Below are 14,420 nucleotides of genomic sequence, written 5' to 3' on the forward strand. Positions count from 1 at the left end.
TGAAATTACTGGATAATATTTATATCGATATAAAATTATCTATACAAATGTTGCTACATTATGTAACATAAATTGTAAGAACATTTACATAGTTGCGTAAAATAAGTAAGCAATATAACTACAACAATCTATAATGCATTTTATTTGTCTTACTATTACTAGTTGTACAATGTCAAGTGTAGAATAGATATTACATTGATATAGAATAGAAGAGACTTAGGACACCCCATGCTCATATTTATAAAGATCCTAAGAAAAATTTCGTACTGTATTATAAAGTTACAGTTTCGAGAAATTCAGGAAAGCGTTATTAGACTATCCTTTAATTCGCCAAACTCTAGCAAGATATTATATATTTCTCAAAACAATATAATTTAATAAAGCTCTTTTATTTATATGAAAATATTCATATATTTTCATACATATATTTTATTTACACATAGAGACAATTAACAAGAATAATAAAGTTTTTAATTTCTTGAGAAATTTAATGCAGATTATCTGCCTATGAAACGTAATAACTTAAATGTTTTGAAAATAAAACTATTACTAACACTATTATTAATGATAGCTACAATGGAAACAGTGAATTTTATATATGCCATGTACAGAAAGTTGACTTAAATATATATAAATTGCCTTATGTTTCATTACTTATTATCTATTTATATGCAACTTAGAGATCCATAAAATATATATAAATGGTTCGATGTAAATAAAGCTACTTACAAAGTTTTTAATACAACGATGCATCATTTCTAAAATAAGTTTTTCTCTTCTCTTGGATGCAGACACATTTCCACAATTCTATCTCTTAATAAATAATTATAATACAGGCTGTCCCATGATATAAGTTCTAATAACAGATATATATTTATATCTTGTATATATTTGTCAATATTTCCTGATAAATTTGAAATAAATGTTTTATAACATCGAGGTGTATCTCTCTAAATATCTGAATTACGAATCATGATGAAGAAATGTTTTATAAACTACGATTTACTTTACAGGACAAATAAATACGCAATTATGTTCTCCAATTAATTTCCGAATAGATTCTAATAGAATTTCGATTTAAAATTTCGTATATATTACAAAGATATACAACTTAAAAAATTAAAGGAAAAAAATTCGATTCGAAATCAAAGAACCTGTTATTATATTTACAGTTACGAGTTGTGGCACATCCTGGATATTTTATATCTTACTAATATATATGGAAGTATAAAAAGTGTACTCTTATGCATTTTGAACATAAGAAAAGCGACATCCAGAAGTTGTCATGTTGCCGTGGTTATTTAAAGTTGGCGCTATGTCATTATGTTGAGTTCTTTCGTTTGGAAATAAAAAAAAATGTAAATTTCTGCATCCTTTTTTTTCAGAAACTATTTATATACGTTTTTACTTGACACACGTATTCATATCCGCAATATGTACTTCAAAGTTATTGCGATGTACAATAAATATTTAAAATGATCGCATTTGGTTATGCGCAGAACGATACGAAATTCGTCTCGAAAACGAGCACATCTTTTATATTTCCACCATGCTAATATATGTATACGGATACATATGTTTTTTCTAATGTATATTATTTATGTGTGAATATAGGTGAATATATTTGTCAAATTTCATCATAATCATCAAACCAGGAAAAAACTGAAAAACTGCGAATCTTATTATTAAATTTATACAAGTTAAATATGCAGATTGTTATGAAAATAAATAGTGAATCATAAAATATAAAAATTTTTTATTAAACTAGAAAAAAATACTATTATTAGGAATATATATATATATATATATATATATATATATATATATATATATATTAGTATATATTCAATAGTATATATTAAAATAAAATATTAAAATTTACTTATCATTAAAGGCTCGGAAGTTTGTAAAGTCTTACAATAAACTGCCCCTCATTACGATGCAAGCACAAAGTCTACGACAATAGATTTTATTCATATTTAAGCATTTATATATGCAATTATATATTGTTTTTAGGGATATACGTATAACGCCATTATTTTTTATTGCTACTTTATTATAATAACGTTGCGAATTTTTTATGGCGATAACGGTAACACCAGATTGAAAAAATCAGTAGTAAATTGTCATCTAAATCAAGTACATTAAAAAACAATTTCCCATCAAAACTTGTAAACTTCCGAACCCTTGCTCATTACATACGAAATTAAATTATATACAAGATTTACAATCGGTTATTCTATAATAATTTTGTGCAAATTATAATTATCAAGTCAAATGTAACAACTAATATAAATTATAAAACAAACGTACGTGACATCATGTGAAAAAATCTGTATTGCTTGAAATATTTGACAAATTAAAAAGTTTCTTTTTTTTAAATAAATTTTTAGTAGATAATGATGAAAAGATCACATATCTCAACTTGTTTACAGGCACGAACATAACATGATTGATTTTATCTCTTCGAATAAAAAATTTTACATTTTATATTCTTTATTCTGAATTAATCACCGATCATTGCGTGCATATTACTAGTCATTAAATAAATTTTTTATGCAAAGGATAACGTTATTTTTTTATGCAAACGTGTCTACAATAAAGAGTGTCCTTGTATAAGTGACCCCTTTTTATCTTGTAAATTAATAGAGATAGAGCTAATAAATATAATAAACGATCAAATTAAACGATTCTATCTAAACTCCATTGCAAACATAGTAATCACTCAGAAAAATTATCCACCATCTTAGAGATCAGAGGGATAGATCATTTTTATATGTAAAGTAAATAATACGATATAATAAAGTAGCGTTTATTCTAACGAGCATAACGATGTATGTACGATATAACAAAATTATTTTATAAATTATGTAAGTTATTTTGATTTAAAATGTTACGGACAACTAATATCTTTTCAATTTCAGCCCTGCAATATGGCTAACTTTCTTGCATTGACAATGACGTGTTGTCATTTAATCAATACGAGAGTCGGAAGTTGGATACACCACAGGGCCAAAATTGAAAAGGTATTATAGTTGCTCGCAAAACATTAAACCAAAATAACTCATATAATTTGTAAAATAATTTTGTTATCATACATCGTTGTACTCAGTAAATGAGAATGGATTAAAATAGATTAAAATTTTTTTTAATGCATACTTTAAATCCATGAAAATGAATTGAATTGATTGAAATGGATTCGAGCTGACTAATTTAATATTCGAAAAAAAAACATTCATATTTAAGGGTTACAAATTTTATTCCTAAGATATTTATAATAATTATACCTGAAATTAACTACTTCAAATTGGTATTAAACAACGCACCTTAGGTGGGATTCGAATCTAGGACCTCTTGGGGAGATTATGAATCTTACGTTACCCGTTACACCATTTTTTCAATTGGTAAATGAAAGCAGCTTTGCAGCTGTTATAATAAAATTCTTGAATATGATTGATTTTGCTCTTAGTTCTTCACTGAATCTAAATGTAACCAATCATATTGAAGAATTTTGTAACAATAGTTGTAAAGCTGCTTTTTTTGCTAAACGTAGCCTTTGGATAAGTGTCGAATAATCTAATCTTGCTTGGCCGATGTCGCGCGCCGTGATCAGCGTAATATTCGGATTGTATTCGACTTGATTTACGTGTGTTCACATTGAGCATTCATTTTACTTCTAATCAAAAGGAAACAAAAGAACATAGCTCAATTATTTTTATGTAACTTTTTTGAACTTGGATTAAAAATTTCCTATTTATAATTTTGAATAATTTAAGTAGCATTTATGGAAAAGTTTAATTTTTAAAGAAAAATTTTTTTTTATTCAATTAGATTAAAAAACTGCATTTCCTATTCACAATTTTGGATTGAGTAGCATGCACACAAAATACTATAATATTATTTTTAGATTGAAAGACATAGAGATATGCTTTATGCAATTGTTGTAAAAATACATTCAGGATTGAAAAGGATTCATTTTAACATTCATGAATCCCTATTTTTGAAAATCTGAATTCATTTTAATCCATTTCAATTCATTCTCGTTTACTGGATATTCATCAGAACGAGCGTGACACTTTTATTATATTGTAGTTTAGTTAGAATCGTTTAATTTGATATTATATTTATTAGGTCTATTTCTGTTAGTTTACGAGACAAAAAGGAGTGGCCATTTTATACAGCACCCTATATATATTGTATACTGTGGGAAATTTGATTACTCGGGCATAATGCCCAAATTAACTCTTACCGTACAAGGAATTTAGTGCTTCATCCATACAAACGGGGGTCACTAGATCCATCCGTTTTTTTCATGTCGTTCATTTTCCTATTCAGAGGCATGTTCGAATTTCCACCTGAGTGCTCTCTGGATGTCACATCATCCTTGTTGTGTACCGAACACGCCTCTAAATGATTTAAAAAATCCCTAAAAATTCACCAACACATACTTCCAACTTTCTAGAATAAATAATGGAACTTCATTTTGGAAAATAATAAAATGTAGTATAATTTATAATTACCGAAAGACTCAAATAAACTTGCAATAAACGAACAAGAATCACTCGATCACTAATAACCCATACTTGTAGGATAAGAGTTAATTAAATTTCCCGTGCCTTTTTCTTTTTTAGAAACAACTAATAAAGCTTTAATGAGCACAATTGAATCCATGCTCATTAAATTGGCACGTGTCACTTCAATTTATTTATGGCACTAAATACATTCATTATATTAACATTTAATTTACCTATTTATAATCGAATACTTCCCCCCCTCTCCTCTCTCTCTCTCTCTCTCTCTCTCTCTCTCTCTCTCTCTCTCTCTCTCTCTCTCTCTCTCTCTCTCTATCTCCAATCTATAAATTTATAAAGATTATTTTACAAATTATGCAAAATATAAAAGAAAAGTAGAAAGCTTTAAAACAAAAATTTTCATTAGAAAGTGGACAATACAGCTTAAGATCTTTACAAAATCCAAGTTATTCTCTCTCTAACAATTTTTCTTTCAAAACGCGTGTGTATTACATGTCACTGTAGGTATTTATCATTAGCATGATTTAAATTACGTAAAAATCTTAATATCTTCTATTATAATTTAGTCGTCTCATTGTAGCTTTCATCATAACTTGATGGCATTGAGTAATTGATTCAATACTAATCGTTCATGAGTATATCGTTCACAACCTCTCATTATTCTAAATGTCATATCTAATCTCTTGACTGCGACTTTAATTTGTTTTCAGAAGGTTAAAGCACTAACTATTAAATACACAAAGAGATTTTTCGATAGCTCTTGCTATATTTAATAATTAGTCATCAGCAAACAGAAAGTATGCACCGCTTTGTATATTCCACAATCTTGTCTCGTATTCGGAAAAAAAATAAAATAAAATGTACATCTGTCAATTTCATATCAACTACGAAGCTCTGAATAATTTGAATTCAAAATCATATTAATCAATCTTATTTCTGCTTATACCTAGGATATAGTATTTTCAATATTTTCAGTATTCGTTATCTGCGAATTTGTCGAATCAATCTCGGATTTCCGATGTTTTTCCAAATACCTTCTTCGTGCTGTTAATCTCATATGTTCTTTTCGTCGTTGAAGTATAAGTTCTCTCTCAGCAGATGATTTCGAAAAACGACCACCAAGACTCGAAGGTTCTTCTCCACTATATAAAAATAATATATTTACATATAGATTACCCAATGAAAAATATTCTAGAATATCTAGATTATGAGATATTATATCTATTATATCTATTATATCTATTATGAGATGTACAATATGACAAAACATGTTCATCTCGATTTACGATTTCAGATTTTTAATAGATCGATTATCGTGTATTTCTTAACACAGATAATATTAAGGATATAGCTTAATGTATTTATATTCTTAATATTTCAAATCTTCCTTACCTATCGGCAAAAGGAATATCGAATCTAGGATCCGATGAATTTTGGATCGAAGAGCTGGGCGTAATATTTGTCACGATCGTTTGCATTTGTGGGACGGATTCTTCTTGCGGTTCTTCGATTAAATGGTGTGGTATAGTTAATATTCCATCAAGTATATTCTCAATTGTCCATTCAACCGATCGAGTCATTCTAAGATCTTCTAGGATTATATTGCGAGGATAATGAGGAAAAAGTAGTTGTACCTATTAAATATATTTGTTAGGATAAATTTTTTCTTTTACAAGATCCATAAGAAATTTAAAATTGGTTTACATTCTTTATACATAAACATAATAAAGTCGACACACATGCACACATATGTATATATTACCTGTCTCGCCATTGCATCCATCTGGGAATTAGTATGTGCAAATGTAGATATGTTACCACGTAATCTGTTGTGCGAGACCTCGACGGAAAAACTAGGTAACCAAGATACATATCTCGATGCATCGAGAAAGAGGAAAAAATGGTTACTATTTCTTCTCGTAGGGGTTTGTGGATCAGGAGGTATCTCTAGAGTGTTCTCTCTATGATTCGCCTGCATACTCAAACCCAATCGACATGTGGGACATGATGTGTCTTGTTCTAACCAAGATTGTAAGCATGAGTTGTGAAACAAGTGCGTACAGGGTAATTTACGAGCGCTTTCCATTTTCTCCCAACATATAGCGCAGTTATCAGAATTCTCGGCTAACTCATCTTGTGAAGCCATTGGATAACTAAAAATATAAAAATAATTATTTATCTAAAAAAAATTCTCGATTATTTGTAATTTAACGCAATTACAAAGAAGTTTATAGACTCTTACATATTTAAAAAAATAGAATAAAATGCGAACTTGCAACAATATAAAATGTTATATGCCTATGATTATTACAATTTATTATTTTCAACAAAAATAGAGCTTAAGAGAAATTATAATTAATATTTAAATTTCCGATGATATTTGGATATTTTCATTAAAATTTGTGCATATACGTGTATACGCGCGCGTGTGTGTGTAAGAAAAATTCCCGGAATAAGATGCAAATATATGACATTCTGTCTATGAACTTTTAATACATTATAAAGTACTTGATGTTTTATCAATGAAATCTAAAATAATGCACAAGATATCGTAAGAAAGTTATAATAAAATCAAAATAATAAAACAATTGCACCTAATTATGTATAGCATAAATGCACATTACGTACTTCTGCTCCATATGATTTAGTACAGCCAAATAGTTTCTATGTTTTGTAATTCTCCGCTGTATCTCGTAGAACAGATATCTCAATTGCATACATATTACTAGCGATGCCATGCTCAAAAGGATATTACTCCACAAAAGCATGTGAACATGATGAAAAAAGTCGACTGCCAGCACAATTAGTTCCGAAATCAAATCCGTATAATAAGTCAATGGACCACGTTTATCCCAAGATCGTTGCGCCGAAGTACCGGCACCTCGAGTATCATACAGATGAATCAAGTACCGTAACATCACGTGAATCGTACGGACTCCAAGTAGAATACACTATAGAACAAAAAATTATTATGAGATAAAGTCATTATATTTTAAACAGCGTATGACAGATTTGATATTTTCCCAATTTTCATTCAAAAGTGAACTAATAACTACTTAACAAAGAATGTGAATAATTCACGTAAACACACACACACACACACGCGCGCGCGCGCGCGCACGATATGTCTAAAAAATTCTAAAAAAATCAACAAATTCAATCAGTTTTATTGATATCAGTTTCTACATAGTCCCCTCCTTTTTACAGTGATTGGAACTATTATAATAGCTTTTCTTCTGGAAAAGACGATTCCGAAAGAGTAGTGTTATAATAACTTCCAATCATTGTATTGAATGCTACCATTCTATTGAATGTATCAAAAGAAAGGGAACTATATAGAAGCCTTGTCTAAGAATTTTTTGGATATATTGCGTGCGTGCGTGCGTGCGTGCGTGCGTGCGTGCGTGCGTGTGTGTGTGTGTGTGTGTGTGTGTGTGTGTGTGTGTGTGTGAGAGAGAGAGAGAGAGATACTCGAAATTGAATAGAATTTATAAATAGTGATCATAAAATTGATGTCGATAAATAATTAATTGTTATATTGCTTACCTCAGCTGCCATAAAAGCAAAAGTATTGAAAGATATGAAAAAGAAAGCTGCAGCGATGCAGAATAAAAGCATGAAGGAAGATAGCACAAGTATTGCCGCTAACAATACGAGAAGTCGCGCGTGACTCCATCCTGGCGTAGTGGGTGAAAAGGATAGCTAAAATATAAAAATTATACATTACAATGTATATACTTCTTGAGACATAGTATAATGATACTTGATCAAAATTATTGATTATTAAATATAACAAAAAAATATTCTAGAATCTAATGTATTTTTATTTTAAATTAATATAAATCTATTAGGTGTTGGAATTAATTCGTAGCGTTTTACAAGTGATGGGAAGTACTTTCATTAATGTATTTTTTAATGCTCATGTGAAATAAATAACATTCTTTCATTAAAAAACGCTACGAATTAATTCCAACACCTAATATATAGCGCGCAAAGTCATATAAAAGATATTTCTATTACATTTTCAAGATTAATTGCCTTTTTTGACATGTTTTTGCTGTTCGTAATACTCACATATTCAAATCGATCTTTGCAAAGTTGACTAAGAAGACTCAGGAAGCCGAGCGCCAAAAACCATACACACCAGAGTACAATTTCGTCCATGTATTGTACATTCAAAACTCCAAAGACGAAGATAAACTTGTAAAAAAGGAAATTCCAGAATTTGTCTTTCAAATGATGGTTCTCTGAGGCACGTAGTTCGCCAAATACAAGCTTTTGGATGGTTTTGCCAAGTAGAATCAACATGCAGTTAGCCATGTTGACTAAAGTCTGTAAATCATAAAAAAAGAAATTGTAAGGGATGTATAATGATAAAATAACATACATTGAAGTATTAAGTAGAAAAATGTAAAATAATTTTAGATATGCATATAGTTGAAATTTTTTAAGAGAGAAAACTTTATTAATTTTAGGGGAAATAAAAATGTATTAATTAAAATATAAATTATAAATTTGATTCAATGTTTCTTTTTTAACACTGATAATTAAACTAAATGTTTATATTAAAAAAATAAATTCTACATTTTTTATTGTTCAATTTGTTTATTTTTTATATCTTGTATCAAAAATAATATGAATAGATGTTTTCTAATACGCGCACTCTAAACAGACGACAAATAGTTTGAACAAGTGTTGTCTAATCGTTGCCAAATGATAGAAAGGCCATCTAATTTTAGGCTCAAACTTTTCTCCGTTTCAATGTCTCGCCAACAAAATTTTGAAATACACTGCAGTTATTTGAGATGCAAATTAGAAAATTTTGATATACACGTTGATACGAAATGGAAGTTTTTTTTCCTTATCGCTATGTCATACACGCGCGCGCGCATATACATACAAAATAGGAAAATATTTGAATCTTCAATAATGTCATTTTATTGATAAAACGAAATAATTTCTTAAATCTACAAAATTTTAATTGCAATAGTAGGAAATGATAGTATGGTGTGTAACGTCATTCATCTTGAATATCTTTATTGCCTCGTAAAGATAATTTGACAACTAAGCGATAAATATAATTAAAGAACGTTTTATAGTAATTTACGGAACATTACATAACAATTTTTTGCTTGCTGATAATTACTAAACTTGAAATAATTTTATAACAAATATAAATAACGATCGAAATTTCAATCTTAAAAGATAATAATTAAAAAAAAAGAGACGTAAATCTTTTTCTATATTATATTATACAAATGTGTACAAATTAATGTATTTAATTGCAACGCAAATACAGTTAAATCATAGCGTGAATCTAACGCAATGCAAAAATCAATTTGGAATATTTATTCGAAAAAAACAATCGTCAAGCAAATCATGCAATAGTTGCATAATTTGTCTGACAATTATATATATATATATATATATATATATATATATATATATATACGACAATTGTAACGAAACATGTAATGTCATAAGAAAGGAAGATAGCGCGTTCTGTTATCAATTGTCACGAATGTTAATTTCCTACTTAAAAAAAAAAAGTATATTCTTCAAGTGTGGCATAAACGAGACTGTTTACAATCTATTTGATTTGATCAAAAATTTATTACGTTAAATTAAACAATCCATAAAACACATCTTGGTCCAATTTATCAACTCAATCATCTCATCAATTTGTTATCATTGTTTTCTTCTCGCTTTAGCTCGCTTCATGAGACAGATGGTCATTAACTATTATATACGAATAAAAGATAAGAAGACAATGCAAACTATAACATGAAAATTACTTTGTAGCTAATTATAAAAGATAATAGATTAAGAATCATATAAAACTTTACAATGCCATCTACTCTTCAAAGTTTCTGATACTAATAAGTTTTTAAAAAGTGCAACGATATGATAATATCAAAAGGAAATTCAAAAATGCGTAAAACTTATGTATTAGGATTTATTATACTCTTAATTAGACAGTTTTATATTCATTTATTTGGAATAAACATACCCAAACACAGACAGGTTCCATCACCATACATTCCAAGAGTTCTTTAAGGTGCGTGCCAAGACTTCTCGGATCAGTCGGATCGAGAATGTCGCCTGCAGAATGGACTCCGACATCGACATGCGTATGATTCGTTTTCCAAGCAGGATCCTTGATTATTTGAGTGGCATAATATATAGAAAAGGAAAGTATGGTGACGCTTATGGCGGCATACACTCGAAGATTCGGAAATGGTAACCGCTCCAAAAATTCCATCGGCATGATTGGAAGAATTTCGGAATTTCCGCTTGTGTGTTAAAACACTTGTTAAATCTGCAATCAAATTTCAGTCGCAGTTCGTAGCTGAAGACTTTTCTTTACAATCAAGTATCAACGTTGCAAGTTTTAACAGGTTCCCCTAATCTATCTTTCACATCTTATAATCTAAAAAAAAAGAATCAAAAGCAAAAAAAGTAATAAAATCTACATTGAAAAAATAATGTTCTGTTACTGTTGTATTATATACGGAAATTTAATAATCTCGACAAACACATGACGTTTTCAATAAACGCACATCTACTCATATGAGATAATTTCATCAAATCATTCAATCGGGAGTAATTTTTTGTAAAACCATTTATCGCATCGTTTATATTGACAAAATACCGTAATATTAGAATGAAGCTACGGATAGATATATTTGTAACGTTGGTGATTTTCGAAAAGTTTCAAGAAATAAAACTGCAGGTGCGTTTGGTTACGTTTAAAAACGTAATCAAAGTAAGAGAGTAGGGCATAATCTCGAGGTAAAACGATGCGGCGATCGTGCGATGTGACTCAACGCATATCTATCGCGCTGCATAGTTGCACGATATCGAATGCGACAAATCCACGTCGCGCTGATCGCTTCGGCTCTGCATCATTCTGCATATCGCCACGTATATACATATAATGCGCGTCGCATACGGCGTACGGCCAGCCGTGCTTACGACGTTATAACAGCAATTGCACACGGCAGTTGTTGTACATGTATAGTATAATAGTACGATGAGGCATAACCTTCGGTCGTCCGGTGCTCCACATTCTGATGTTTACCAAAGTAAACGTTACACCGTTACTCCTCGTGATGAAAAAAAGGGGAAAGAAACGGATTCATTTCAGAGAGAGAGATTTGAAACATTTATTTGCGCCAATCTCTCCCTCTCTGTCTCTCTCACTCACTCAACTAATTCCGTGAATAACAATAACGATGCAGTTTTCATCGGAATGTTGCACGATATTAGGTTGTGATAGCCACGCAACAATACGCAATACTACTATCATTTATATATTTATACATCCTAATTGGCTAATATAAGTTTGATATATCGACTGTATTTTGACGTTTAAAATCATCCCGGGAAAATAAACAACCGTTATTCGTTTTATCAGGCGCTGTTCAAAAATCTGTAATATAGTATATAAAAATATTACTTGTTATCTTGTTTCCGAATGTTTTGAGTTTAACGACGCTAACGTGACCCTGAAAAGCTGGTCGCGAATAATAATATAGTAGTGATAAACTGATGAGATGAAAAAATAAATCGGCGAAAAATATAAGGCCCGCTGACAGTGTCGATTCGGAAGTAAGTTTCAAATCTCCAAGTCGATTTAAATTTTGATTGACCTAGATTGAACACGGTTCTCGAAATATAACATGCGAGAAATCGAAACATTGTACTCTCTGCCAAACACACTCTAAAGCTTTCCATCAACATGTTTTTTACTTGGTATTTGCACAAATGGCAATCGATCTCTCGCGTAGCGACGTTATTTTAGAATAATTCGAGGAGCAGAGAAAAGGAAGAATTAGAATATAATGAAACGTCCCGCATATACGTGTCATCTATCGTACGGTATTTTTCGACGACAAGGTCTAACGACTCTAGGTGATTAAACGTGGCCGTTATCGCATAATTAGATAGTCGCAAGTTTAAAAATATAAAGACACGCGAACGAGGAAGTAATTAGATTGCACAGCAAGGATCGGAGTTACGGATCATGTTTAAAAAATGGAAAGGAAATTTCCTTTGGAACGATATATTCTCGCTTTTGGAGACGCTTTTGAGTGCGAGTTTTAAGCGTGATGAATCCTTTATCTACGCCAAACATTGATCGACGAGTCGCGCCGTGCTGGTCGCGCGAGTCATTGATAGAATTGGATAGAATTATAGAAAGCGCCTTTCACGTAGTAAAGTCGGCAAAAGAGTTAAGGCGCCACAAATTGCCACAAATACTGCAGCTGCTTGCTGCTATTTGCTGCTACTAGCGATAATTTGATAACATCTCTCTCTCTCTCTTTTTCTGACATTTGATCCTTGATTCAATCCCATCCAATCGTTTCGGCTACGTTTCTTCCTAGCTAGCCTAGATGCTTTTATATTTGGCGAAAGGTACTTATAATTTTCTAGTATGTGTACAATACAACGTGACTCTCATCACGTGCAATAGCTTTAGTGCAATATCTCCCGCATATATCTTTACATCGCGAGTAAATTACATGACGTATGCGCTTGTTTGTTAACGTCAAGATAAATTGCCCTCCCCCCCCCATCTGTAAGTACTTGTATAAATAAAATATACATCTGGTGTATTTGTAATTTGCCACAAGACGTCCGGTTATTTAGGTACATAACGAGCATTTCAACGCGATGCTCGCAGAGACGAGACAGAAAATCAATGTAACGTACGTTTGTCATTTGTTTGTACGGCCGTTTGTACCGGCTTGGTACCAGCTTGATATGGTGGAAGAAAGAAAGGGCTGGAGAGAGCAGCCAGGAGTACCTACAAGATGCTAGCGCCGATTGATGCTGATAATGGCACTTGTATGTAACGGCCGTGACACCTTATGCCAAATACTCGTGTCAAACGTCCAAGTCTGATGGTCAATTTTTTTGGACACGCTGGAGCACGCGGTGGCCGCGTCGCGAGGGAATGCGAGAGAACGAGCAACGATGCACCTGAATGCACTGGAGCCAGCCGGAGCCGGGGAGGTATAGGTTGGTAGGTGGCCGGTGGGAAAAAAAAGAGAGAAAGAGAACAGCGTCTATTGGCGACACATGACGTACTTACGCACGAGCAAATGTCCGTTTCAAGCGTTTCCCGAGGCTCGCTTTGTGCGTCTCGAGGGGTACGTCTACATCATAAACGTGCCGCGAAATCTCGATGGAAGACCTCCAAGATTGACGCAATACGGACGCGCTGCAGCATCGATTAGCACGGACGGCGAAACGAACAATTTCTCCCCCTCTCTCTCTCTCTCTCTCTCTCTCTCTCTCACAAAGTCGCAAACACACCCACGACTGATCCTCCGTAGAAAACGGAACGATATGACATATTACGATCCAGCACGGTAGTATATCACCGAACTGATAGACTCCAATCGACTCTGCTTGCGAGCGTTGACGTTAATAAACTGACCAGTGCTAACTGACCAATACTTGCCAGCACTCGTAAGCACTCGCCAACCACTCGCCAGCACTACCCGGGACTATTCAGGCAGGGTGACAGCGACTCCGGGCCGGGATGCTTCATGCTCCAGGAACAGCTCGACACGCTTGACAGTCGACGCCATCGACGCCATCTGACACCGCTCCCGGAAACTATACGCTGCATGGAAGAGAAACTCCTTCGGTAACGTCACCAATTATATCTGTGTTATAATTTTATCGACAAGGTTGAAAGGAAAATGAATGTGGCCACGTAGTACCCAAAATGAAAATGGATGCACTGGCGGTAGTGTATTTTGGCAGGTTTCTTTCTGGCCAAAACTGAACACTACACTGTGTTCCCAGTTTACACTTCTCAGTTTCCTACCACGCGGCAATCGGCGTATGTGATATGATATATGATAATGGCTAGTG

At 32.2% G+C, this 14,420-nt stretch overlaps 2 protein-coding genes across 7 annotated transcripts in view; one reads left to right on the forward strand and one right to left on the reverse strand.

The window, feature by feature from the left end:
• On the reverse strand, positions 1-14,124 carry LOC105151881 (E3 ubiquitin-protein ligase AMFR). 5 transcript variants are annotated; one of them, XM_011065848.2, is made up of 8 exons: positions 14,002-14,124; positions 10,543-10,851; positions 8,607-8,864; positions 8,079-8,234; positions 7,161-7,483; positions 6,295-6,685; positions 5,925-6,166; positions 1-5,674 (listed from the first exon to the last, which is right to left on the reverse strand). In XM_011065848.2, the coding sequence occupies exons 2-8, from the start codon at positions 10,798-10,800 to the stop codon at positions 5,479-5,481; spliced, it is 1,824 nt and encodes a 607-aa protein (XP_011064150.1). In that variant the 5' UTR covers positions 10,801-10,851; positions 14,002-14,124; the 3' UTR covers positions 1-5,478. The 5 variants fall into 5 exon arrangements, with proteins under 5 accessions (XP_011064150.1, XP_011064149.1, XP_011064146.1 ...); XM_011065847.2 differs by having other exon boundaries at positions 13,854-14,053; XM_011065844.2 differs by having other exon boundaries at positions 13,630-14,052.
• The window catches only part of Taf12 (TATA-box binding protein associated factor 12), a 2,456-nt gene continuing 2,137 nt past the window's right edge, over positions 14,102-14,420 (forward strand). The window contains exon 1 of one of the 2 annotated variants that reach the window (XM_011065842.2): positions 14,102-14,190. The gene's annotated coding sequence lies outside the window, so the exon portion shown is untranslated. Of the gene's footprint in view, positions 14,191-14,371; positions 14,389-14,420 lie in introns of those variants that run through there. The other variant, XM_011065843.2, reaches the window with a different exon arrangement.

The sequence above is a fragment of the Acromyrmex echinatior genome, chromosome 2 (genome assembly GCF_024713525.1).
Source record: "Acromyrmex echinatior isolate Ae372 chromosome 2, ASM2471352v2, whole genome shotgun sequence".
Lineage (NCBI taxonomy): Eukaryota > Metazoa > Arthropoda > Insecta > Hymenoptera > Formicidae > Acromyrmex > Acromyrmex echinatior.